This window comes from Rousettus aegyptiacus, unplaced genomic scaffold (genome assembly GCF_014176215.1).
Source record: "Rousettus aegyptiacus isolate mRouAeg1 unplaced genomic scaffold, mRouAeg1.p scaffold_m13_p_4, whole genome shotgun sequence".
Lineage (NCBI taxonomy): Eukaryota > Metazoa > Chordata > Mammalia > Chiroptera > Pteropodidae > Rousettus > Rousettus aegyptiacus.
In genome coordinates this window covers 3,264,169-3,291,810 of record NW_023416307.1, presented here as the reverse complement: position 1 = coordinate 3,291,810, position 27,642 = coordinate 3,264,169, and the positions used below count along the sequence as shown (strand labels likewise).

Here is a 27,642-nt window from a genome sequence, read left to right as displayed (position 1 = left end):
CTTTTCCACGTGGATTTTTTGGGCCACCAGGAAACACTCTACAACATGATCCATGTATTTTAATGAAGGGGGAAAAGGAAAAAAGATAACTTTTATTATTTTTTTTAAATTACCTAGTCTTTGCTTATTAATTTTATAATGCAATGATGTAATTTTATGTCTAACTTTGTTATAACTACATTCAGATGGCTCTGTATTAGTGACATAATTTGTCAAATTTAAGCTGGATTGGCGATTTGGGGAGGGTTCATAAATACAAATTTGGGGGTGGGGAAAAGAGATCGTTAGTACTTTATGGGATATTTGTCTCCAAGTTACACCTACATTACCAAAGTACTAGATAAAAACCCTGAATTTGTACTTTGTGAAATAAGTAAGTGATAGTCTCTTCTGGGTCACATGTTACAACCCATCAAGTATCTCAACATAAAACTGGAAAAAATTTTTTAGAAACATCTCAAGCATTTTTGTAGTAATCCTGTGATTGTCCTTTGTACGGGAGAAAGAAGAGATAGATAGTCCATCTCAGATCTTCTGTAATTGCAGCTCAGGGCGCTCTGTCTCGTCTCCCAAGCAGGTCTCTCCTGTCCTAATGCCCTTGGACATGACTGTCATTTCATTTAGACAGTTCTCATCCTGATTCCATCTTGATGTCATCTTCTTACTAGGTTCAGGTGTGACAATGGAAATTTGTCTGGAGCGTTGTGGGCCAGAGACCATCACCGTCAGAGTCCCATGGAAAGCTTAATAAAAAGTGCAGATTTTGGGGTCTGCCACATACTTAACATGTCCAGATCTCTTAGAAGGGGTCTGGGTCACGTGAAGTTGGAGGATCACATTCGTAGGCTCCATACGTGGGTTCTCCACGGGAGTGATATCCTTCTGCGGGGCAGAACTTGGCTTTTAGTGTGGGGAAGTGGAAAAGTAGCTGTTACAGCGGTTTGTGGCTCCATACGTCAGTCCTACCTGACAAAGTCTTATTCCTGAATATTTAATTTCTCCCGTTAAGGAGAAATTTAAATTGTTTTCCTCTGAGGATAGGAATAACGACAAAAGGTCGAGAAACATTGTCCTGTAAGAATTACTGTGACGTTCGTTGTATGCGCCCCACAGGACCTGCGCCACTTCCCCCATCCTGGGGAACCTGTGGTTTGGATAATGTTTTTTAATGCTGAAATTTTACCTTCGTTAAGTGGATCTTTTAAAAAATCTAGAGGGTGAAAGCATTTACTCTGCGGCGTTTTGCGTCCAAGCAGATTTGAGCTCATCCTTACGGACAGAGCGCTGCCAGGATGAAGTCTGTTCTGGGCTCGGGAAGCCCTGCGCGCTGCAGCGGCCCCTCCCCGTCTGCGGGAGGGGTGTGTCCTCAGACCCGCAGGGGACGTGGGCGACACCGATCCCTGTATATGCTACGTTTTCCCTGTACATACACACCTGTGGTAAAGTTTATTTTATAAATAGGCCCAGTAAGATTAAAATAATAAATCAGGACAATTACATTAATGCACTGTAACAAAAGTTATGTGACTATGGTCTCAAATTACCTTATGGTACGTTGGGATGGTATGAAATTTCATTGTGCTACTCAGAATCGCCTGTGTTTTAAAATGTATGAATTATTTCTGTAATTTTCTATTTGGTATTTTTGGACTGTGGTTGACCATGGGTAAACTGAAACCGTAGAAAGCGAAACCGCGGATGAGGCAAACACGCTTCGTGTTCTTCAGCTCCTTAACCTACAGCTCAGCAGGGTCCTGCGGGTGCCGCAGGAAAGGTGTCCTGTCTCTCCTGGGAGCAGGGCCAGCTCCTGCGCCTCTGTCTCCTACACATGCGGCCTGGGCAGCGGGGTGGGAGGCCGGAAGGCAGGGCGCCTGGTGCCCGTTCTCTGGGAAGGAGAGGCGTAGGGGGAACAAATCCCTTGGCTGGATTCGTTGGCTGCCCCCTTTGCTGCGGGCTGGGTTCACATGAGAAACGCTTTCTTGGGATGCGGGTTCTTAGAGGGCGGTGGTGGGAGGAGCAGAAGGGACGTTTCCAACATATTACCTCCTATAAAGAAACTCCCACATTTTAATTTGAGTCATTCTGGGTCCTTCCCGGTCATGTTAGCTGCTTTGCACTTGTTTTCTGTGTAATTCGTCCAGGCTCGGCAGAGTTACAGGCATGGGACCGAGGACCTCATGATCTGCCACTCACTTGAAGACAGTATTGCTTGGCAACTAACACATGCTGGGCTGGATTATTTGTTGAATCAGTGAATGAAATTAATCCAAAGGTTATTTTTTTTTTTTAAATATAGTTTTCTACAATTTTAGAGTCTAGTGTGTAGCATGTTATTGAAGGAAAAATGAACTGGGAACTTAGGAGTAAGTGTTCCTACTTACTCCCTGCCATATTTTTTAAGTCTCCCTAGACTTCAGTGTCCTTGCCTATGAACTTGAGGGATTTCATAGATGATCCTTTCAGGGCCCCAGTTTTTATTATCAGATACTGTCAGCACATTAGAAATGCCCTCAGCTGACATACGTGTGAGAGGGAATCGGTTCCAGCTTCACGGTAGTGTGTGAGGCACACAGTTAAGATGCTCTGACTCTGAGCCATCAGCGGCTCCAAGAGCATCATCGTAAGGTGGATGGATAGGCTGGCGTGTGTGTGTGTGAGAGAGAGACAGACAGGCAGACACGCAGACACGCACACCCCACACAGTGAGAATGAGAGAGAGAAAGTGAGAATGAGAGAGAGAGAGAGAGAAAGATACTGTCTCAGTTGGTCATTCATAGACACATGTTTTCTGTCTAGTTCCACCATACCTGGGGGTGTGATCTTCACCTGTGTCGGCCCTGCCCCGGCTCACGGGAAGGTGGAGAGCCAGAAGTGTTCGTTTCATGTCTTAAGGCCCCGTGGTGGCATGCCACACTTTTTACTTCCACATTCTGTTCCTGAGAACTTAGTCCCCTGCAAGGGAGGCTGGGAAGTATACCCTAGCTGGCGGTCATGTGCTTGACCAGTTAGTGTGGAAGGAAGGGGACTGGCGCTGTCTGCCACAGATAGTACAGATGAAAGCTTTTAAATTCTCTCAGTATACTTCTGGGGGAGTCTTTTTACTTAATGTTTTTGCTTAGCAAAACTTATTTAATTAATACAGAAAGGCAGTACTTTTATTTTGGCAAGTGATAGGTTAAAATGCCAAGTAAAGCATATCAAAAGACAAGTTTTGAAGTTAATTAGAAATGTAAAACTAACCAGCCCTATTGGGTTACTGATTATTTGTCTCAAAAAGCACAAGCCAAGTAAGAAGAGTTTTATCTCTGCCACGTTCTGTGTTCTTAGAAACACTGAGGTACACAGTCGCAGGCGACCTCTGTTTTCTAGAGGAGCAACCCATAGTTCACTAGGTAAATAGTCCAATAAATACCATCAGGCCTCTTGGGTTCTGCATTCTTATACGTTCCTAAATTTGGCCATGTGTCAATATCGCCTGGGGCCCTTGTTCAAAATATAGGTTCGGGCCCTACCCTCTGGAGGTTCTGGTGGTTGTGATTCTGAGCCTGAATTTTTAATAAGCCCTCGAGGGTGATTTCGATGCAGCTGTCAGTGGAGTGGGAACCGCTGCTCTAGGTAGTCTACGCCTCAGTTGCCTCACATGTGAAGGTGCAGTTATACCTACCCGCCTGGCTTCCTGGGGTTCAGAGAGCATGAAACGAATTATATTTGAAATTGTTTCACGAACTAAAAATTACTGTAAAAATTTTAGGAGCATTGTAAGTCACGTCTCTGCCAGGTATTGGTGTTAATTTTTTTGCACAGTAGTCCTAAAATGTGAGAGCTTATTATCCCCATTTAGAAGTAAACCGGGACATAAATATAGGGTAGAAATCTAGCTTTGTAAATCTTTAATTATTGAACAAGGATTCAGTAAAAGTTATCTGCCCAGCATAACTACCAGTAGCAGAACAAGCCAAATAATTTACGTACTTTTGTTTTTACGTAGTGTTTTTAAGGTACCTGGTGCCAACTTGATAACTTCAGTTAAATGCATGTTTGTGGGACACTGTGTTTCACTTTGGCCAGGCCACAGCGAATAAGACTTAGTCTTTGTCTGGAAGAAAGTTGCAAGCTAGTAGAGAAGACTTCAAGACAAATTATGATAATGTTCAAAACATTTTCTTTTTAAAGAATAAATCCTAAAACCATAACAAGACAGATTCTAAATATGATGCACAAGTTCAGAGGAAGGAAGATGTTAGGTGAAGAGCACAGCCCGAGTCAGGAGGAGTGACTTTCATTTTTCTCTTAACCCCAGAGGGACCAGCCTGTGTCAGGTGCTAGTGCAGCCGCAGGACCTTTCCTTGAAGTAAAGGGAAGCAGACCTAAAAATGGTGAAGCAAGTTATCTGCTAGGTACTTTATGTCACCTATATTCCAATGGCTTTGTGGGTTGAGGGGGCAGTAGCCCTTAGTAGAAGGAGCGTGGGAATTTTAAACCTAAAAGCAATTGGTAATGTTGGCGCCAAGTCTGGCTTGTGCAGAGATGTTGAAGTATGTGGCTTTGCCTGGTGAAACAGCTTTGCAGAGTCTTCTTCCCTTTCAGCATGGTAGCTTAGCCTTGGTTTCGATAAGGGCGTGGTTGCTGTTAATCCGCTACGTGTTTGTGGATGGAGACCTGCACGTTCACTGTCAAGCTTCAGGGTTCAGAAGTGGGAAGAGTGGTGTGGGGAACATGCAACGTTTGGTAGTACAGAATCTTGACAGGAAATGCAAAGGTGGCTTTGTGTGACAAATACGGTGCCAAGTGTTAGGGATAAAGTAGTGAAAAGTGGATATGTAGTTTGTGCCCTCATATTACATTGACTTCTAGGTTTGGCATTTTAACATCGGCAGAATACACGAGAACTTTCTTGAACTGTTCACTATTGGATAGCTCAGCATTAGGTTCACTGAGCATGCGAGTGGATGGGAATTTGAAGCTACACGTCTTCCATAGTCATGTCCTTGTCGAGCTTGAAGCTCACCAAAGAGCAGTGAGACTCCACATCATTCCCGGCAAGACGCCGACATAAATTAAACACAGTTTTCTGCACCATTCAAGAATACAAGTACAGATTGGAGGTTTTTTTTACAGGTAACATCTGTAGAATGTTCATATTTTAAGAAGACTTAAACATGTCTTTTGTATCTCCTTGTATTAGTTTCCTGTGGCTTCTGTGACAAAACTCCCCAGACTTAGTGGTTAAAACAACAAAAATGTGTTCTCTCTCAGCTTTGGAGGCCAGAGTCTGAAATCGGTCCACTGAGCCGAAATCCGAAGTGTGCACAGGGCTCGGGAAGCGCTTCCTCAGGGTTCTCTGGGAGGCCATCTGTTCTTGCCTCTTGTAGTTTCTCGTGGCCGCCGACCTTCTTTCGTACTTGGCTGTGTCACTAAGAGCTCCTTCACGGTCATATCGCCTGTCTTCTGTCTGTGTCAGATCTCCCTCTCTCATAAGGACACTTGTGATGCCATGGAGGGCCCACCTGGATAATCTCCTCATCCCAAGATCCTTGATCATAATCACAAGCCTTTTTCCAGATATGATAGGTTTTCAAAATCAGTGGATTTTTTTATTGGAGGGGGGGATGTCATTTTTCAACTTGCAGTCCTGTAAATTATTTGCAGGATTGGGAAAGTTGCTTTTGAAATAGTAACTTGTAGATAGAACTGTTTTCAGTTACTGTAAGAATTCATAATACAGTTTATAACTTTTCAGGGTTAGCTTTGATGATCCAAATTTGGGATCCAAGTTGAGAGGCAACTCCTCGAATTTTACCACCTTACATGCCATTTATAACAATGGTTTTTGAGCTACTTGTCTCTAAATAATAGAGGTTATTGTTCTTTTAGGCCTGGCGCAAGCTGACAGTGGTAATTTTTATCAAGCATTTATTAAAAATGAGTAAATTTAAGAAAATGATATAAATTATTGGAACTTATTTTAGCAGTCTAGGAATTTTAATGACTGAGCAGGTGCAGATTGTAGGAGAGTAGTGAAAAATATTCTGTGATTACTTTTTCTTAAGTTGCTTTGTTCTCTCCAGCTCGAAAACGTGTTAAGAGTTTGGACTGTCTTTTTAATTTTATTTTATTATGCTATACATTGTTTTAGCTAGTTAATTTTGGACTGGTCTAATGTAGCTTATTTTGAATAAGATGGGAGAACACATTAAACAACGTTAATAAAAAGAAAAGATGTTCGTACTTAGAATGGAAGGTGCCTGTGAGGAGGGTTTTGCACTTGTGAGCTAGTTATGAACAGAAATGTGTGTATGTATGTATGCATGCATGTATGTATGTATGTTTGTATGTATTTTAGTACCTAGTTCTTTCTTGAAACTATTTTTTTCTTTCACCCTTTAAAAATAGACTTTTCATTTATTTTTCTAAACATCTTAATACAGGTTTTGAAGTTCTTTTCAGGTGGTCCTATTATGTCAAGTTCCTTGGGTATGACATTTGTTGTTTTTCTGCTGAATTTCTCTCATGATGGAAGGTTTCTTTGTGTGTTTGTAATCACTATACGTGAGTTCATCACAGAAACTTCTGAACGTATATTTTGAGGGAAGACATAATCTGTTTTCAGGTATTTAGAGTCAGTGACACTTTTGACTTTCCATCCTCCATTTCTCAAATGTAATAACCATAAACACAATCAATCTGTTTACTTGACTCCCACTTTGTGGAACTGTTACCATGGTTTTTACTCCTACGTATGTTATGTTATACATTATTAACTCTAGCTTACAATTTTATGATTTCTGCTTTAAGCACATTTTAAACTCCTATTTATAATTAATTTGTGTTTTAAACAATCTTTAAATTATGAGAAAGAAAACATATTCATGAAAATTTAGCTACTTGTTTGTCATTTCTGGCCTTCTTCATTCCTGCATACAGATTTGTGTTTCCAATCAGTACCATTTCCCCTCTATCTGAAGAACATTCTTTAGCATTTTTTGTAGTGCAGGTCTGCTGGCAAAGAATTCTTTAAGATTAAAAAAAAATCTTGCAAATGCCTGTGTGTGTGTGTGTGTGTTCGAAGGTTATTTTCACTGGATATAGAATTCCATATTGATGGTTTTTGTCATTCAGCACATTAGTGGTGGTGTTCCACTGTTTCCTGGCTTCCATCATTTCTGGTGAGGTGTCAGTGACAATTCCTGTTTTGTTCTGTGTGTACACAGTCGGCCTTCCATATCTGCAGGTTTCACATCTGTGGATTCGACCAGTGTGGATTGAAAACAGTATTTTAGATCTGAGGTTGGGAATTCACGGATGCAGAGGGCCGACTGTATGCGTCGTTCTGCACCATTCTGTATAATGCACGTGAGCGTCTATGGATTTTAGTATATGTAGAGGGGCCTGTACCCAGCCAATCCCCTGCTGATACTGAGGGACAACTGTAGTATCTTTTTTTCTGTCTGGCCGCTTTCAAGATTTTCTTTTCCCCTTTGGTTTTAAGTTGTTTGTCTAAGATGTGCCTGGGTGTAGTTATAATTTGAGAGATTTTTAGCCATGATTTCTTCACATACTTTTCTGTCCCTTCCTCACTATCTTCTGGTTTCATTTACATGCGCGTTAGAACACTTGGTATTGTTTTGCTGGTCTTTGAGTGTCTCTTCATTTCTCTTCAGTCTTTTTCTCTCCCCTTTAGATTGGGTAATTTCCGTTGATCCATTTTTAAGTTTACTGATTTTTTTTTCCTGCCATCTTCAATATGCCGTGAGATCCATCCATTGAAATTTTCATTTAGTTATTGTTTTTCACTTTCAGAATTTCCTTTTTGTTCCTTTTTTAGTTTTATTTTTCTGTTGAGACACTGTGTTCACACATTAAAGAGTATGTGTTCCTCACAGTTTCTGAGCATATTTTCTTTTAACCCTTTGTATAAAATAGCCGCTTTAAAGTCTGTCTGCTAAATCAAACATCTGGCCCATATTGGAATTGGTGTTCCATTGACTCCTTCTTTTCCTGGACTGTGGATCACATTTCCTCCGTTCATTGCTTACTTACTAGTTTTTAATTCGAATACCATATTTTGTTCTTTTTAAGAGTATTAGTGCTTGCTTGTTCTAGAGGACTAGTTGATCACCTTGAACTTGTGTAGGATTGGTTTTATACTTTATTATGTAAGATCTGTGGAAAGCTCAAGGTAACTCCTAGCCCCTTGAATATGGCGGGCTGTGACTTCCACACTGGGACTTTCTGTGAATCTTGTCTGGGTGTGGTTTTACATATTATTAGTATTGGTCTCGTGTAGGCTATACTCTAGGATATGGTTCTTAGTCTTGAAAGGGGCAAAGGAATGTTAAGGTGTGTATTAATCAGGATTCTCCAAAAAAACCAGACCAAATAGGAGGTAGATGATATATTACAAGGATTTGGCTCACATAATCATGGAGGCTGATAAGTTCCAAGATCTGCACTTGGCAAATTGGAAATCCAGGAGAGTCGATGGGGTAGTTCTAGTTGAGTCCAAAGCCCTGAGAAACGCAAGAGTTTGAGTTCAAAAGCAGGAATAAATATCTGTGCCCCAGCCGAATGCAGTCAGGCAGGAGTTCTCTCCTGCTTGTGGGAGTAATAAAAAGTCCCAGCCCTTTTATTCTATTCAGGTCCTCAACTGACTAGATACTGCCCACCCACGCTGAGGAGGGCAGTCAGTCCACAAATTCAGATGTTCATCTCATCCAGAAACACCCTCACAGACACACTCAGAATAATACGTGGCCAGATGTCGGGGGACCCAAGGCCCAGTGAGGGTGACACATCACACTGCCCTTCATAAGCTGTTAACAGGGTCTCCCCACTGTGGCTCTGGTGGAGACTGCACACCCTCCCAGGCCTGCTGTCGCGTCTGCTTCTGCCCCCGACCTCTTAGCAGGCACTCTGCTAAGCTTCGTGTAGTCTCACCCTGCCCTTGTGCGTTCCGGTCCTCTTAGATCCCCTGCGCAGACTTCTGGAGACCCCCTTGTGTGTAGCTCCTGTCTCTCTCTTGCCTGTCCCACAGAGATTCTTGCTGCTTCAGCTGCTTGAACTCTTTCTTTACCTTCACATCTCAGCAGGACCACCATGCTTTGCTTGGACTTCATTTCCCTCCATCATGTTGGGGAATTGTCCCCAGAGAACCAGGGCAAATGATAGCCTCAGCAGAGGGGAAAGTTTTCTTCTAAAATCCTAGCTATCCCCCAAATTGTATTTCGTGGAGTGGGCAGATTTTAAAATAATGTCATAGTGATGTGGGCCTTTGGGCAAAGGTCAGGTCCAGGGTATTTGAACCCTGCTTCCTGCTTGGTGTTGGAGTCATGGCCAAGGCAGACGCCGTGGGAGGGTCTCGGGCTGCGCAGCGACATGCAGTGGCTGGGGGCTGCCGCTCTCGAAGCCGCTGTCCCGCCGGACGCCTTCGTGCTCCGCTCAGTCTTCACCTGCTCTGCTGCAGCGTTCCGTTTCTTCTTGGTTTGATTCCTGTTGTCTTGAAGCATAGAGAGTAAGTCAGTTAGTTCACTCCATTTTTGCGAGACCTGCTTCTTTATTTGGGAGCGTTTATTCATTGTTCCTTTAGTCTTCACTGTCTTGGCCGACGATCCTCGGTACTTCCAGGTCCTCAGCCTTCTATCCCTTTCTTAGAAGTTTGGAATTTTCTCACTACCTCTCTTTATGTAGAGCTAGAAATTAAAATAATTGGGATCTTAAGAAAGCTTACAGATATAAAGACTGCAAATTCAGGCCTCACCTGCCAAATTCTAGGGAAGATTATTTCCAGTACTACCCATTCCTCAAATCTAAATGTGTTCCCCTCGTTATATTCTCTTAGCAATCTGTGCCTTCCCTCATAACCATTAGCACGGTTTGTAGTTGTAGAAGTGGGATTTTGTCAGTTTCCTGTGTTGGGCTGTGGGTTCCTGGAGGGCAGGCATGGTGACAGGCAATCCTACTCTCTGTCTCCAGTACTCTATTTGTTGAAGACGTGAAGGATGAATTTGAAACTCTATTCATGTCATGACATCATCTGATTTTTAGGATATTATTTGTGTGTGCGCAGTTGTTTAAAATTACTTTTCACTTGTTTCAGTGGGCACAAATAATGGTCCTCCGAAGCGCATCCAGACGGATGTGTGGTTGCCCCTGTTTAGCTTTCTCCCCACGCCCAGCACCGCTGTCTTCTCAGCCCCGATTGTCCTAACAGAGATACTGCTGTGAAAGGTTTGCAGTTATTTTTTGGACATTTTCATTTAAAGATAAATATGCTTATGTTCTTGTTATACACATATTTTATATTTGCACATAATTCTGTACAGCAATGGAGTTTGAATGCTCGATTAAAATAGCCATTCAATATTTTGCTTTTTCCCTTGGTTTGATAATCAGTTTTTTTCAGTGCTTATTTTGCTTTCACATTTCTTTTGAGTAAAGCACATTACTTCTAGGCCTCAGTTTCTAATTTGCTAAGGGATTGATTTGAATGAAATGGAATCGAAGACCTGCTAGCTTTAAATATGAAAATTTCAGTGTTATTGTATAATACATCTGTATATTGTATATTAGTTCCCACAAGAAAATGTGGTGTTCTAATATGAAAAAGTAGGAAGATAAAAATCAAATATGACTTTGGGTAGCAAAAAACAATTTGGGGGTAAATTGTTAAAATGTTCATTTTTTTTCCCCCTAAGAGTGACTGGGTAATATAAGCTGTTGCAACTAGTAAGATCTGCCCCTCTCGTGGACTTTGGCACTAGGCGGTTTGCTCTTTATTGATCCCGCAGAGCTAGCTGATGGCATCCTGAAGAGAGTTTCACCCCGGCTCCCTGAGTTTTCACACCACACTGCACATTTGTTAACACACGAATGCTCTGGAAACTTCCATGGAACAAAGCTTACACGGGTAAATCTTTGTTAGTGGTCTATTTAAAAACGACGTATTTTAAGGAAAATAGTTTCCAAAACTATTTTAACCTTTTTCTCTTCTCCCTAAGGAGAAACAAAATAAAAATGGAGATTTTTGTTCAGTCAAGGTATGTTTGTAAGCTCTCTTGTCATAAAATATTATTGAATCCTTAAGTCTCTTGTAACTAGCTTTTTTGTCAAGTAGCTCACTTATAGTTAAAATAATTGTATTTCTTATATTTTAAAAATCTTTATTTTTTTAAAACTTAATTATGGAACACGGTAAACATAAACAGAAGCAGGGAGACCGATGTGCTGAGCCCCCATGTCTCTGTCCCTTGCCGCTTTGGCAGCTATCAATATTTCGCTCATCTGGGTTTTTTTTTTTTTGACATTTTTAATATAAGTAAAACCAAATTAAAAAATATTCTTTTTAGAAAAGAGGTTTGGTATTTTAACAGAAAAAAAACCCCAAACAAACCCAAACTATACTCAAGTTCATCTGATTATGGCTATTTATATGGAGTTGATAATTATTTAAACTGTTTTTAGCTCATATAGTTCTCTCTAGCAAAAACATTTGATTTTTTGTCTTTTGCATTAAAATAAGTTGTAGAGCTAAACCACGGCACACTAATTTGTTAGATTTCAGGTATGACTCAATTGTGCCTAATACTAATATCTTAAATATTTAAAAATTTTAACTCAGTTATTTCAACAAACCGACCGAAAGCAGATGGGTTAGGAGGTGTGTTTGTTCGAGGATTATGCTTTTTTCATCTCCTGTACTGAGAGTTGGCGGTAGTTGAGGAGGCTGGCCTTCTGCAGGGTGAGATGAACAAGGTTTTTATACTCTTGGGGCTACAGGCTGACATGCACACAGTGCTACCTGCAGTTCGAGGCAGAGTCGGGGTAGGGCCACAATGATGGTATGTGAATGCTGCGGTGGCGGGGACGAGGAGAGCGTGGTGTCCACATGTTGTGCAGGTGGGACACTTTCCGGGGGAGAAAGCATCGGTCTTGGGCTTGTAGCATAGTGTTGACGGGCAGAGATGGATAAGGAAGCCTCATGGAATACAGCCTGAGTTAAAAGTGGCATTTGGGGCATGGGCTTTGTGTTTTGTGGCCGGAGTGTAGATTGGGGGAAAGTGGATAGTAGGAGATAAAATCGGCAAGGTGGAGGTAACGGTAGTGTGAGATGTAACAGTGCGAAGACTGCACTCACCACGCAGTGACGTAAGTGCTGCAGGGAGTGTCCTGGGTCACTGATGGCTGACAGTTGCATGGGATTACCCTCGCTGTACAGGTGAGGACTGTTAGTCACTTAGGAAGGAGTTCAGAACTTTGCTTGTGGCCACCCGGTGAGTGGTGGAGCCAGGAGTTAACCTAGGGTGGGCAGACTCACGAGCCTGACGACTTAGGGCCTTGAGTACTAGGTAAAGCCAGGCAGGACCCTTTTTGGGTCTTCTTGTGGATAGTGAGCTAGCAATATATTATTTGATTTTTAAATGTGAAGATCTTTAGTTGTTTATTATCGTGTTTACCCTGTATTGGAGTTTTAAAACTTGGCTGTACTTAGAGGGTGCTCTCGGAGTTGTGACCTTTAGCTACATTCCATGACAGCGTTATCTTAAGATGGAGGCTCAATGTCTTGGACCAGTTTTTCCTAATTACAAGTTGTGCTTATTTATAAAAGTCGTGATGTTATGAAAGATATAAAGAAGAAAGTTAAATTTTACTCAGATTTTTATTAGTCAAAGGCACTCATCATTAGTAATTTTATATATTTTTTTCTGGAGTCTTTTCTGTACATTTATTTTACTTTCCTGAGACTGTGCTTTGGGGGAAGAGTTTTGAGTCTTTTCTGATAGGACTTTTGCTCTCATGTAATACAGTTATTGTAAGAAGAACTTAAATGATTACATAATGTTTTATCCTGTGAATACCATAACCTTTTCGTGTTGACCATTTTTATCGTTTCTAATTTTTTAATATTTTAGTGATACACTTTTATATATAAATTTTGTATTTTCTATCTTGAAATGGATTTTTAAAAGAGAGTAGACATGTGGGAAAATGGAGTACACATGGAACATGAAATCCATGCTACATGAAAAAAAGAAACCTGTGTAGGAACAGTGCTTCCTGTCGCCAGGGCTCTTGTTCGAGTATACTTTGTACAGGTTTGGAGATCATAAATTGAGAAACAAAGCATGAGATGGGCGCAAGAAAGATGGATGAAGACTGGCTAATTAGATTCGAGAAGATAGATTGAGTGTCTTGGTGTACAGTTGGAGGAGAAGCCGAGGAATAAGTCTGTGCATGTGAAGAGTGTTTTGTAGGCTATGAATAGCTCTTTTCTGTTCATTGTAGAAAAAAGCATCATGAACTTAAGTTATTTAAGTTAGTCTAGAGGAATTTAACATAAGTTTGTGACTAAGTCTTGAAAATTATTGATATAATCATGAAAATTATTTTTTGAGATAGGTAGATTTTCACTATATTCAAGATTTGATTCTGTTTACGGAGGGAAGGGCACTTACGATGGTGCTTTAAAGGTCTGTCAGACTTCTGTTCCTGAGACTTATTTTAGTGTTAATTCCAGTTTTCTCACTTATTGTATGTCTCCTGGTCGGTCTTACATGGAAGTAAGAGAGCAGTGATACTATGTTAAGATTTGTAGTTTTGATTGAAAGGGCAAACTAAATAAGAAAACAAACAAAACCCCACTTAGACGACTAGAGAAATAGCGTGCCCGTGTGTACAGTTGATTTGCAGGTCTGTGAGCCAGGACCCAGAAGTTGAACATCCAGTCTGGTGAGGCCAATGGAATTTGAAGTATAGGTTGGGAAGATGTTGACATTAAAAAAATCATGTATATTAGGATTGTGACAGTGAGACTGTGTACCCTATGTCAGTCATTTTTACATAATTTTCACTGATAAGAAATTTTGTAGGTCAAGAGTTTCAGGTTTAAGATTCTAGGTTTAAGGTTTTGTTTCATTATAAAATGCACATTCATTTTAGAAAATTTAGAAAATACAGAAGATATGGATAATAATTTACTGTAGTTCTTCTCCCTGGAGATAAACTACTATTTACATTGTGTATAACCTGTTTTCTTCCCCTCATGCCACTGTTTTTCTTTCCCTTTAAAAACAAATATAATCATTTGGTGTCTGTATACTGCTTTATCACCCACTTTTTTTTTCTTTGCAAAAAAAAAATCTATTTTCCATGTAATTCTACTATATCAATGTGTTCATTGAACATCTGTGGTATGATAGAAATATGAGCTCACCAAGTAGATAATGTCGCTAGGGTAAGAATGTAACAAATAATTAGCAGTGCAAGTTCACAGGAGAGGCTGGGATGGCTTTACGCCGGATGAGGGGGAATAGAGGCGGACTTGAAGGATCAATCGAAAAATTGAGGTAAACGGGCAGATTTTATTTTATATTTTATTATTATTATTATTTATGCCTACAGCACTTTGTCTTCCTAGGTGGTCTCCCATCCAAGTACTAACCAGGCCCGGCCCTGCTTAGCTTTTGACATCAGACACCTGGCTTGTTCAGGGCGGCATGGCTGTGGACCATGGACTGGCGCCACTATGGATGGAGCCACGTCCAAGGGGCAGATTGTAGATAGGGGAAATGATTCGAACGTTCGTAAAGGAGGAGGTTAAATGGCATTTTATAGAATGCCATGCAGAGCTCTGTGTTCAAGACAGTAAGATTTGATCGAATGTTTCTAAGTACAGAGGAGTTAAAATTTGTTTGGAAGTCATGTGCTTCAGGAAGACGTGTGTCAGCCGCGTGTGGGATGAATTGGGACAAGCTGCTTTTAAGTGTAAGTAGTTCCCAAACCTACCAGTGCTCGGGAATCACCTGGAAGTTCTTGTTCAAGAAAGGAAATAATCCAAAAACCCAGCAGATTTTTGGGTCTTTCTCCATGCTTCCTGAGTGAGGACCTTTCGGAGTGGAGTCTGAAGTCTAGTCTGGGGGAACCTCCCCTAGTGTTTCTGACATATTGTCAGGCTAGGAGATGCTTAGGTCTGGGGACATCTGTAATACCAGGTGTGAAATAAGGACCTGGATCAGTGTGATTACAGTGGGCATGGAGAAGAATGCAAAGGCGTGAGGCATTGTGAAAACTGATAGGATTTAGTAAAACCACTTAGAGTGGAGGAAGTCATCTCTTGCTAGTGAAGTCACTGGAAGAAAGGTGGTGGCAGGGGTAGAGATGGGGTGGGTCGTGTTGGGAAGGGGTGAGGATGCCTTAGGCATAGCCAGTTGTGGTAGTGATGTGTCACTGGAAGTGACGGCCAGCAGCTTGCTGGTCTGGATATTGAGTGGGAGGTTAGGGTAGGAGAGAGCCCAGGATACTTAGTTCAAAGTAAACCTTCGAAGTGCTTTTGGAGGGAAAGTTACATAGAGAAATGACTGGAAGAGCCGGGAGCTAGAGGTAACAGCAGAGGCTGGGGCTACAAGTGAGAAAAAGGCATGGGGTTTTTGGAGGATAACTGCTGCTCTGAAATACTTGACCACACGTTTTAAGAATTTCTGAGGAGGTAGCATTTTTCCGTAACTTCCACAAGAGTGTAGCAGGGAAAACAAGTAAAACTAACTCATTTTACTACTCTTAGTAATAGGCTTGTTGGAGGAAAATGTAAACTGTTAGTAGTAGTGTGTGTTTTTGATTAATTCTGGGCCTTGTTATTTTTCTGTATTTTTGAAATGCAAGGATAATTAAAAGCAGTGGTTTATAAAATTACATATAATTATATATGTGTAAAAGTACTTATTACCAACTAAGTATGTGTGTACATGCATTTATATAAATTAATTATATACAATGTATATTTTATAAATAAAATTACATGTATGCATACATATATTATATATGCTTCAGACCATCCTATTTAGAAAAATCAGTGCTGTCAGAAGGGAGAGTGCAGAGTGGCTTTCCAGTGCCTTTCTTAGACACTAGTTACGAGAAGGGTTTGCAGGCTATCGAACATACATTGTTCCTGAATATCTTCTGTGTGACAGGTACTGCTTTGTTTGCAGAATACACGCATGAGTGAGAGCACCCCAGGTGTTCAGGTGAGGCAGGGAGATGGAATCAGGAGTAACACTAGGCGCTGGATCTCAGCCTTGTTTGATTCTCAGAGCACGTAGAGGTCAGTGGGCCACTCATTTTTAATTCCTCTTTTGAACTAGGCTTGATTTGAATCATAGGAAGTTTGAGTACATGATGTGAAGGTGATATAAAAGAGTATCTTAAGGAAGCACATTAACAGAAGAGACTGAAAAATCTTGGTGTTTTGTTCATATTACTTTGCTCTTAATTCCAATAAACAGGTTAGCAAAAGCAGGCTCCAAGGGTTCAGAATTTATGGTAGTGAAATTTTGGAAACAACCCAAATATCTTCCAGTAAGTATTTGCTTAAAATAAACATATCTGTGCAGTGGAGTACTATACAGTTATTTTAAATGATGTAAATGTAAATTGTTGATGTGAAGATGAAAAATTATAAAAACAAGCAGATTCATTATTTCAGGGTGGTGGAATTTTGTGTAACTTTTAGTTCTTTATTCTTGGTTTCTTCTACTTTTAAGTAATGAGCATGTAATTTTGTAATCAGAAAACAGTGATTTATAGCAGATAAATGATGGGAGAAAAACTGGAGGTTTTAAATTTTAAATGGAGAGAATACTAGCATTGTTCATTTCTAGCTTCTGAACAGCAAACTTGCACACAGTTGGGTAGAAATGGTAACGAGATTCATTTTTAAGGCATGTAGTTCTGATGAGAATGGCCCGTAATGGGTGGACTTAAGCTGGGAGTGTAAACAGAACAAGGAAGGCCCTGACCAAGACAGGAACAGGAGAAATGGCGTAACGAGGCCAGTTTGAAAGGCTTTTCTGAGGTGAAATCCAACACAAGAATAGGAAAGAGGTCCGAGATGGTCAGGGTTTTAGTTTGGGAGCTTGGTGGGATGGTGACACCAGTTAACCAGGACTGAGAATATAAGAAGTGGAGTGATTCCTGCCCTGCATGGTCCCTCCGTTTTTTGAGCCAGGTGGAAGGTTGGGGAGGGGTAGATTTAGTCCTGAGAGCAGCAGCAGGTTTGAAGTCACTTAGGTTGGATTGGATTCTTGTCTGTCTGTCATTAGCCAGCCACATGTGACTTGGGGAGACTTGACTTTACTTCTGGGCCTTAGTTTCCTCCCCTGTAAAATGGGGATAGTAGTTCTACTTAATCTTCCATAGTTATTTATGGGGATTAAGTAGATTAAAGGAAATATGTGTCCATTAAAGGTAAGACACCTGTATGCAGTGATTACTGGGAAGCAGTAATAACTGAGGCCTTCAGGCTCAGTTCTCGGGCTCTTGAGAGTGTGGGCCGAAACTCTGCAGAGAGGTGGGTTAGAGGCAGTGAGCTTTTAAAAGTCTGCTTAACTCCACATATAACTAAAAAACTTCTTAATGTTGACTTTAGACCAACTGTCTTAAAAATTTGCCTTCTGGACCTTAGTCTGCATATGATTGGGCTGTTTCTGATACCTGTTTAGTGCTCACCCTCCAACGGTGGGAGCTGGGTTTCTGCAAAGTTCTGTGGTCTGAGAATTCGTATTTGAGGAACTCAGAATTCAAGAGAATATATGTAGATGATGTTGATAGACTTGAAGGCTGAAATAAACTTGTGCAAATTCTTATGTTTTCATGTTCAACTAAAGGAAGACAAAGGATAGCAAGCAAAATAAGAGTATCAGTAGTAGTCGATGTATTTCGAATCAGTGACAGGGTTATTCTGTACTTCACGCTGACTGAACTGACTTACCCTAGAAATTCTCAGTGTCTCCTGCAGTTTTAGAAAAGGTGTTTGTCAGTGCATTATGCATTGTTCTGGGTAACATGCATTTGGGGTATTTCCCTCTGGTTTTCTTGTAATTATTGGTGTCCATACACTCAGTGCCTTAATGTTGTTTAACTTGAGCCCAGATATCATCCCAAAGAAGCAAAATAGCTGGATGCTTGAGGTAGCAGACAAGCGGGGCAGTGTTTATTTATTCCACTCAGTTCTTAGTTTCTCACCTTCTCTCCAGTGCTCACCTCAGGGTGGTTGGTGTTTGTTTTTTTTCTTTCCACATAGTTTCATGAGAAACCGCATCCCGCTAGCCCCTTTACCGTGCACCTCAGCTGCTCCCGCCTCTAACGTGCCTTTGGAGTTGTTTAATGCAAGACCCAGGTTTGTCATCCTTCATGTTCTTTTTTCTTGCCCAAGGCAGAAATGACTTAACTGCTCCTGGTTTTTACCCTCGTTTTACTTTGTCTCCTTTAAAAAAAATTTTTTTCGGTTAAGGGACTATATAACAACATTGTGATATGCCGTGATCAAAATTTCTCTGGCTAACTTTTGTGGAGAGTTATGTGTCCATTATCCTAAACTGAAATGTTTTTTAGGAATTAATTTACGACTTAGGAACTTTATGTCCCGTTGAGGATGGTTGAGGTAGAGAGTGAGTTCAGGGTCAGACTTAGGCATACTCAGATTCTTGCATCTTTATGAATTCCTTGTAACTATTTCGGTGACCCTTAATGAGAGGCATTTTGGTGAGCTTGGAAAGTATGCGCTTTGCTGTGGGACCAGCGCTCAGGGCCCCGCCGGCCGATCGTCCGGTGATGAGAGGGAGACGAGGCCGCCTGCCCACGGGGCTGCCGGGAGAGTCAGCGTGTCGGCGCGGAGTGTTCCGCCAGGGTTCCTTTTCCTATGGTTCTACTCATAATCTTATTCGATAGCGCGCTCTAAAATCTCGCGCGTTTTGCCTTTTTAATTTTTTTAAGACTGTTTCCTAGGGGGTTGGGGGGTGTCATAAATATTCCTATTTTTAGGATTACACTTGAAATTCCCAGGTAGGGAAAATACTTTTTCTCTGTATGCTATTTAGTTATTTCATTGGGAATTAGAGTTATAGATTTTTTTTCTCGTGTGTTAGGTATGGGAATCGTAACATTTCTTTATTTTCTTTTACCTTTGACTCCTTTGGCTATTATAATTCTAGAAGATCTATTTCTAAAATTATTGTGTGGGAAAAGATGTTTTCTTCTGTTATTTCCTTAATCTGTTAGTGTAAATGAACAGAAGTTTTTAAGGAAAGCTAATCACAGTATATAATTTTTAGATAATCATGTAATTTTAATTTATGGAATCAAATTTTAGATCTATCAACTAAGTTTTTCTTGATTTCATTTTTTAACTTATTCTATTTTGAGGGCTAGCTTATTCTTAATTGGCATCTTATGAATTATCTAAATTGTCCTTTTAAATCTCATTGTGCATTATATTTCTTTCCCGTGGGATAAAAATTTTTAATTGTGAAATATACATATACGACCATATCATGTAACATTAGACTAAAAACAACTGTGCCCTTCCACCTGCCTTGAGAAATGATACAGTACTTGACAGTACTTCCGAAGCTTGTATCATACTGAGTTTTTTCATTTGCTGCTCGTAATGCTTCTTCTATTACTTATTTTGAAATCAGATAGGAGTTTTAGTTTTTGTGTCATTATGAAACATTGTGATGTTAGGGAAAACATCATACCCGACAGTTGATTCATAACTCCTGAGCTAATCTGGATTTGCCCGATCCTGCTGCTGTATTTCAGTTACAGTTTGGCCACTCTTGGTCTGTGTGGATTAGTATTAATTTTAGAAATCTCAGCATGTCAGTGCTTTCAGTTAGGTGTCTGGATATTCTCCTGTTCCCTTCACCCTGAAGATATGCTGTACATTAATTTTGTGCAGTGATTTTTAGACAACTAAAAGATGGTCTGTAGATCTAGTTTCAAAACCACTTAAGCCCAGTTCCTAGTGTTCATAGACCATTAGATTGCCTTTGGCAAAGTGTGAGCTAAAACATGCTGTAAGAGATTCTCAGGGTTACGGGAGGTCCACATGGTAAGGACAGTCGATGTTTTTCGTTAGCATCTAACCTTTGTTCCATAATTTGTGAATGACTCCATTTGTAGGGGAAAGATGGAAAATTCACTGTAGGTTTTTCTCAGAAAAAATTTAAAATATCACTGTTCTTTTCATGTAATTCGTCTGAATTTTTAAGCTTCTTTAGAGAAAATTATATCTGTAGTTGGCAAAGTACATTCGGTGTTTGCTGTTAACCACTTATGGTCATAAAACTCTCACTAGATATAAACACTTTTGTGTGTGTGTGTGAAAAATGACCACCCTGAAGGATATATGGAATAATCACTAGAATTGTTATTTAAAGCAATCCAGGGTCAAGATTTAAGGAGTTCGTCATACTCAGTACATGATAGTTTTAGTTGCTGCATATGTCAGCAGCAAATTTTGTAACTCATAGAGATACTTTACCCTTTGCTAAAGGCTGCTTTTCAAATGATGAGTGATTAATGGATGACTTTCCTAAGATAGATGTCAGTTTTAGGGTCAGACGATTTTGATGATCCACAGTCAGATGACTATCAATCGTGAAACTAGCCCACCCATATTTCTTATCTTCAGATATTTCAAGCAGTTGTAAAATAACCTGTTAATTTTTTTCAATAAAATAAAAAGAATACTAATGTGTTATTTGATTCTACTTTCTTATAAAGCACTTTTGTATCAGTCATATGTTTTCCTATGGAAGCCTTTGAAGTTGGCAGGATATACGTAGCATTGGAACATATATGTGAAGAATATAATAATATAGAGTTTATAGCTAGAGATTTAATTTATATTTTCTTTCCCCATGGTCCATGCTAGAATTGAAAACACTGACCATTTATGTGGGGAGAAATTGTTAGAAAACTATAGCTTTGAAGTAAAAATCTTTAATCTTCATACATAATTCCAATATTTGCAAATAAAACTATTTTGATATAATATTTGAGTGTTCATTCATTCATCCCAAATTGAGTACCAATTGGTCCCACGTCTGAGGTTTTACTTGATAGCATAGCAGCGTCTGAACTGGAAAGATGGTTTTACAGGAATGGAATCTTGAAGATAGGTAGTAATTTTAGACACAGGCAATTCCTGATTTACAAATAATTTATACATGCAAACCCCTGCCTCTGAGTTCCTCTTCCAGTTACTGCTATTTAGAGTACAGAGTTAGAACTTTAAAGGGACATGGGAGTTCAGAAGTAGGAGAAGTAAATGAAAAGCATTTATTTGGGGTCAATAAATGTTGATTCATCTCTTATGACCCACTTCCCTAAAAAAAGTTTTTCTTAACTTCTTCAGTAGTTTTTTACTTTATTTTGCAGCACTGTTAGAATACTGCCAGTTAGGGGTTCATTCGGGCTAACTAGCATCCTCCTTGAAAATTGTAAATATTAAAGTGAATTATTTCAGCCCTTTTGATTTCTTCTTGTCACATACCTGAAATGAACTGCACTGAGCCAGCAGGAGCTTTGGATAGTAACTTAAGAACATACTTAGTGGAAAGGGTTTATTATTAAGCAGGACGATCAGGATGCCATGATGTAAATTAGGGAATTTCAAGCAGTAGGAGTTGAGAAAGTGCTAACAGAGGAAACAGCCTATTTTAGAACTTGCCGAGATAAAGAGGGAATTGAGAGTTGGCGAATCTTGTTTCTGTGTGTGTTCTGCAGGGTCCCTGCTGCCCATGACCAGTGATACTCTTGGGGATCAATAGATTTCTTTTCGCTAGCCTAGGAATTTAGCTAACATAAGCAATGTTGTGTTTTATTAGGAATACTTACTGAATTTCATGCTATCAATTTAAAAATACATTTTTAAGTAGAACTCCTTTATAAGTTAGATTTTAGCTTTTACTTGTCTTTGTCTTTATTGCTGTGATCACGTGCTCGCTCTCTCAGTGGATCACAGTGAGGTTGCTTTTGCTTTCCCATCAGTCATTATGGAATTTGTTGGTCAGTCCTGAAATTATTAATGGAAGCAGTAAGTAGGAAGTACAGTGAAAGAATTACAATAAACTAAGAGAAGCCATTCGGAGAGCAAAAGAGGGCTTGTGGGCTTTAGGGGAGCAGTTGTGAGCAGTGTCTCAGAACTTCATTCACCAGCGCGTCGGTAGATTGACACGTTATCTTTCCTGTAGAATAATCATGACCTCTGATTACCTCTGATAGTAAGCCATGACAAAAAGTGCATTCACACGCCGATTTGATGGAGATTATAAACTGTAGATTTCCCCCACAAGATAAATTATATAGAATAATGAAATACCGACTTTTATATCTAGAAATGTGTGACATTTTCATTGGTTGTAGGCAGATTTTAAAATGTTTTCCTCCTTGACAATTTAATACTTTATATTTCATACCTAATTGCTTTTCATTAATGAAAATGATTTTCAAGTAAGCTTAAATAAGTATTGGTGATGAATTTGTTTTATTTTTATCTCTATTTTGGGTATTGTGGCTACAGTAGATGTTCCTCAGTTAGGGGTCATTGTCTTGCGCCCTTATCTCTTACCGTAATCTGTTTCTCTTCACACAGTTATAGTTTTGCTGCCGGACTCTTCCCTCCCTCCCCCACCCCATCAGGATGATATGAGACTGGGAAGAAGACGATGCATACAGGTGACTCAAGTTTTAAAATACAGTAAAACTGTGGCTGTCTGAAAGAATGTGGGAACTGGTGGTGTATTTTGAATGCGGGAGCTTTCTGATAAACAGCATTAGTGGGGAGAATTATTTAGAATTATAAATGCAAAGAGAGTTGGGATATTCATTAAACAACTTTGGGACTCAGTTCGATGATTGGTGACTTAATAGTGGTGTTAGTACAAATACAGCTTGATAATTGTTAGTAGTTTTCAAAAGGGTATAGTCAGCTAATACTTTGATGAGAACTGAAGTATTTCTGTTAGAAATAAATGTTTACCTTTATGGCTGAATGCATGTCCCCTCAGATCCCTGTTAGAGCCAATCTTTTAAAGGCACAGGGAGGAGACGTTACTGATCCATCTGAAATAAGACTGACAGTTAAAATAAGGATGTTATATATGTGGTTCCTGTAAAAAATATAGTGTAGGATTGTTCTTTCTTTCCCTGTTCCCTTCCTCTTTGCCTCCATCCCTTCCTCCATTTCTTCTGTCTTCCCTCCCTCCTCCTTTTTTATCCTTTTGTCATTCGTGTTTGTATAGGAGAAGCATCATGAAGGCATTTTTGAAAGAATAATTTCGATTGCCTTATAATTAATTGAGGTGATCTTTACTCATAAATGGAAAAATTGAAGCTAATCTATATATGCCTATGTTCAGACTGTAGTGTAGCTAATGGATAAATGTTACTGACTTTTAAACTTGTATCTTCTCAAATCAGGCAGATTGTGAGGCATTTTGTTGAACCAAGTGGTTTGTATTTGTAGACTGTGTCAGAGATAGTCTTATTTGGTTATATTTATTAATGGTTTGAAAATGTGGTCTTTAACTGGAAAAGAAATAACTACATAAATCTCGGGTAGACATTTAATTACATTATTGGTGTGGCTGTTAAAGTTTTTGTGATTGGTGTTTGGTTTTGGTCATCTTTGTGTTCTAAACAAAAAAATTACCATTTTTTGACTTTAGAGTGGGATTTAAAAAACATCCCAGGTGTACCATTTTGTGTGAAGAAATGTGCTTGAATATATTTGCAAATTACAGATCATATAATATTTTACATTCATGAGGGACACAGAATATGATGGTCATTCGTTTTTAAGGAAAAGGTGATGGAGTAGTCATCTCCGAAACCGTTTCTCAGGCGCGTGCACATGGACGTTGGCCTGTGCTGTCAGAGGTACACCACGCACACGCTCTGGGCGAGTGGCCGATAAAATCAAGATGCTGCTGAGGCTGGACATCCCTGTCACAGAGAAATAAATAGGAGTATTTACAGAAAAGTTTTAGAATTGTATGAACGTTTTGTTGTCAGATTTTTTAAGTTTGACCTTCTGGCGCAGGAACAGTCTCTCAGTGCTGTCAGCTCCCGATTGCTCGCTGGGCGCTAGACTGCACGTTGGCCGTGCCACGTAGATGCTCGCCTTCAGCCGAGGTCAGCAGAGGAACAAAGTACTTTAGGCGTCTCATAGATTTATTCGTGAATAGTAATACTTTTGAAGATTTTTCCCTTATGAAATTTTGAAGTGGCAGAGTTGCCATTTTATCTCTAGTTTCTCTGTACAAGATACGAAGTTTCAGAAAGCTCTCTCTCGAAAGGCTTATGGATGAAATGAAATATCTAAAGAGTAAATACCATTTATAAAGCTTATCTAGTTAATTTTATGAATTCTAGAACACAAAAAACTTCTACAAAGATTAGATTTATGATATAATCCAGTCTCTCTTACTTGGCCTTATATTTTTAAAAAATTTTCAACATTTATTGGCTTATAAAGGAAAAAATCCAAGAAGGAAGGTCTGATTTTCTCTAATATATGTATTGGCTATTGGTATATTTCCCTTTTAACAATTTGAAAGTTAATAATTGTTTTTGAACATAAAATGAACAGCTTTCACGGTCCTCGGAGGAAGGGGAAGATGTGTAGACAAATGATGTAATGGATGTTTTTGGTGCATTTTTTTTTTTTTTTTTTAAGACTTATCTACTGAATTCACAGCATCTAGGTTGAAAACAGAAAACATTCTCTGGTTAATAGCATTCACAGTAATGGCTTCACCTGACGCCTACGTACCAGAGTTGTCAGAATCGACACTTGAGTCTAGCTCCTCTCTCCTGAGCTCCAGACTCATGTAACTGCCTCCTGGACGTCTCCCCTGCACACACCCGCTCCTCTCCCCTTCATTCATGTCAGTGATAAGTGACACCATTCTGCCTCCCGGCATCCGGGGAGCCCAGGGAGCCCTTTGATTTAAGAGGTAACAAATGTTAGTTTAGGATGTAGAATCACTGACTTCTGAGGTTAAATGTGAAAATGCACAGGGATTACTGTGCACATTGATCTAAAGGCTCTTGCATTTTAAAAATGTATTCGATAAAAGGACCTCCCCTCTCTTTTAGTTTTAATTTATACCCATAACATCCAATGGACCATTGCTTACGAAAAGCCTTTGGATACAGCAGTTGGTATCATTTTTACTCCTCATTGCCATGGGCTTCTTTAACAGCTGAAATTGTTTTTTTAGCAATAGCGATAGGTTAGTCACTTTAAAACTTGAAATAGTTGTAGAACGTATAGAACTGCAACTCTTTGAGGATGAATAGTTTAGGAATTTATTTTATATTGTGCTGATTTCTTCATGTTGCCGTTGTTATATTTCTCATATATATATATCTATGAACATTAACTGCTTAAAACTATTCGACGGGGCAGTTTTTAATTTTAAATTCTCTAACTCATTTTAAAATGTGAGTTTTGTAGGGCAGAGGTTGCATCCTTCAGTGATCACAGGAGTATGGTGTATTATTACAGAACAATTAGAAATCAGATCTGTAAATAACAGAGATCAGTATTTTGAATCCATTCATATGCAGAGTGCATTGGGGGAATCAGAGTGTTTGTACATTTTAATATTCTGGTACCTGGTGCCAATTTGCCTCCTTCTGAAATTGTTCTTCACACGGTCCCGTGTATCTCGTCCTTTTCCGCGTGTGTTTTCTCTCCTTTAGCCCTCATTCATTTTTTAACCCTGAGAAATCTGATTTTGCTTTTAATAATGCAATGAATTTATATTTTTTTGGTGAATGGTAAATTCAGTGGATTTATTTTTGCTCTTAAGATTTTGCTTTTTTCCCCTGTTTGTTAAATGTTACACGATCACTGAAAAAATTTGGAATTTTATAAAAATGTAGATCAGTGCAAGGAAACATTTCTCAAGTTCTGTCCAATGAACTATGTATGGCTCATTCCTTTCTAGTTTTTTGGTTTTAGTACCATTTTTGATTGAGAGAATCTCAAATATTTAGTTGGTATGCTTGAGTAAAATCTTTTATATTACATATATTTTCTCTTTCATTGCCTGCCATTATATCATAAACATTTTCCTATGTCATCAACAACTAATTGTAGTGATCATTTGTTGCTTTGAACTTAGAGCAGATCCAGAGCATTTAGAACTATATAACTGTTTTTGAGGGCGAATTACTTAGAAGTTTATTTTAACGTGTGCTGATTTGATGTTTCATGTGTGATCATTTCCTAGTTGTTCGATATCTTATTAGACATTATTTTTTTTAACTTTTCACCTATTTTAAAATAGTAACATTTGTGCATAAATATTTGAATGATAAATTATTTTTTTTTGGTGATTGATTTTTAAAAAGAGTATAAGTATTGGGTCATAGGGTTTGATAAATTTTTAAGGTTCTTGATAGAACTTTTCAGAAAGCTATCTAGTAATACCTACCAGTTTATACTCACTAGCATTACATGGATGTATGTTTTTTAATATATCTCTGTTGGAATTGAGTATTATAGTTAAAAATCTGTAATTCAACTGGCAAAAAGAAGACTCTTCTAGAAAATATAAAAGTGATCACGTATACTCAGTGGAGGAAAAAGTTCAAGTGCTTCAGAAGTGAATAAGCTACAAATCTAATAGTTTGGTGGATATTCTTCTCCAAGAATTATTTCTTTTTAGCAAATGGTTTTTATTTAATGCTTTTATGCAGTTTGCACGTTTGCTTACTGTTTTTTTTGTCCCAACTATAGTCTGATTCTCAAGGTCAAAGGGCTAAAGCTTATCTTCTTTGTATGCCTTGTTCTTGGGACATAGAAAGTACTCAATGAATACTTGCAAAAAGAACAGCTTTTGCTATCCTAATTTGTAAAAATCTGAATGTCTGCTTTAATAAACTTAGAATGGTTTTAAGAGCTTCTCATTACTAATTTTTTTTTGTTTCATATTTTTATTTAAATTTCTAATTTCTAAGGGGAATCGATCAATTACGATTACATCATGTATATATCACATAAGAGAACAATACTATTTATAGAAAAGATGATGGGAAACCTGAGGTTAGCTATTTTGGAAAGTTGAATTTCTTAGATCTTAATGCCTTTATTCAAGACTCAGGTGAAGACAAATAGATACCTAGTCATTAGTTTAGATTTTAAGGATAGTTACTAAATGTACACCCCCAAAGAATGTTTGCGTTTGGGGAAGATGACAGCAGGGCATAGTTTTTGAATGTTCACAGTTTTCCCTAAAAACAGACAAGAACAAGGACAGCAAAACTACAAATTCGTATACACCTTCTATAAAACAAACCCTAATACAAGTAGGGGGGTGGAGACAAATCTCCAGTAACTACCTGTGTGGTGTCATTACTTGTACAAAATGAAGCAGTAAGGTATCTATCAGATGGTCCTGAGAACATGAGGACCCCAAGATAGCCAACAGACTTCCTGGAGAGTGGCAAGCAAGTTTGCGAACAGCAACTGAAAGAAAGTAAGAGATGGCTTTGAGTTCCCAGGATACAAGGGGCCCACGGCGAGTACTGTGTTGTTGAGCTACCTGGTCCCTGTGAATTTTCAAAACTACTGACCGGCTGAAGCTCCCTTCCTGGTCAAGGCCCCACACCAAGGAGGCGCTGCTGAGAACAGATTCTAAATTAAGCAGGATGGAGACAATGGGGACACAGGAGAAACGGTCGGATGAGGTGGGGTAAGGCGAAAGCACAGATGTCATTCATGAGACTGTGTTTTCCTATCCTTCATGGAAACAGAAGAGAACTCTTAATGAAGCCAGAAAAACTACTGCAGCT

At 39.2% G+C, this 27,642-nt stretch overlaps 1 protein-coding gene across 8 annotated transcripts in view; it reads left to right on the top strand.

Annotated features, from left to right (window-relative positions):
- Window positions 1–27,642, top strand: part of DYRK1A (dual specificity tyrosine phosphorylation regulated kinase 1A) — a 131,848-nt gene that overhangs the window by 26,765 nt on the left and 77,441 nt on the right. For 3 of the 8 annotated variants that reach the window (XM_016123314.2, XM_016123312.2, XM_016123313.2), the window contains exon 2: window positions 22,430–22,512. The exons of 3 other annotated variants lie outside the window; for them this stretch is intronic. In XM_016123314.2, the coding sequence (XP_015978800.1) occupies window positions 22,503–22,512 (10 nt within the window). In that variant the 5' untranslated portion in view covers window positions 22,430–22,502. Of the gene's footprint in view, window positions 1–19,135; window positions 22,513–27,642 lie in introns of those variants that run through there. 2 more of the 8 variants (XM_036218833.1, XM_016123315.2) reach the window with 2 other exon arrangements.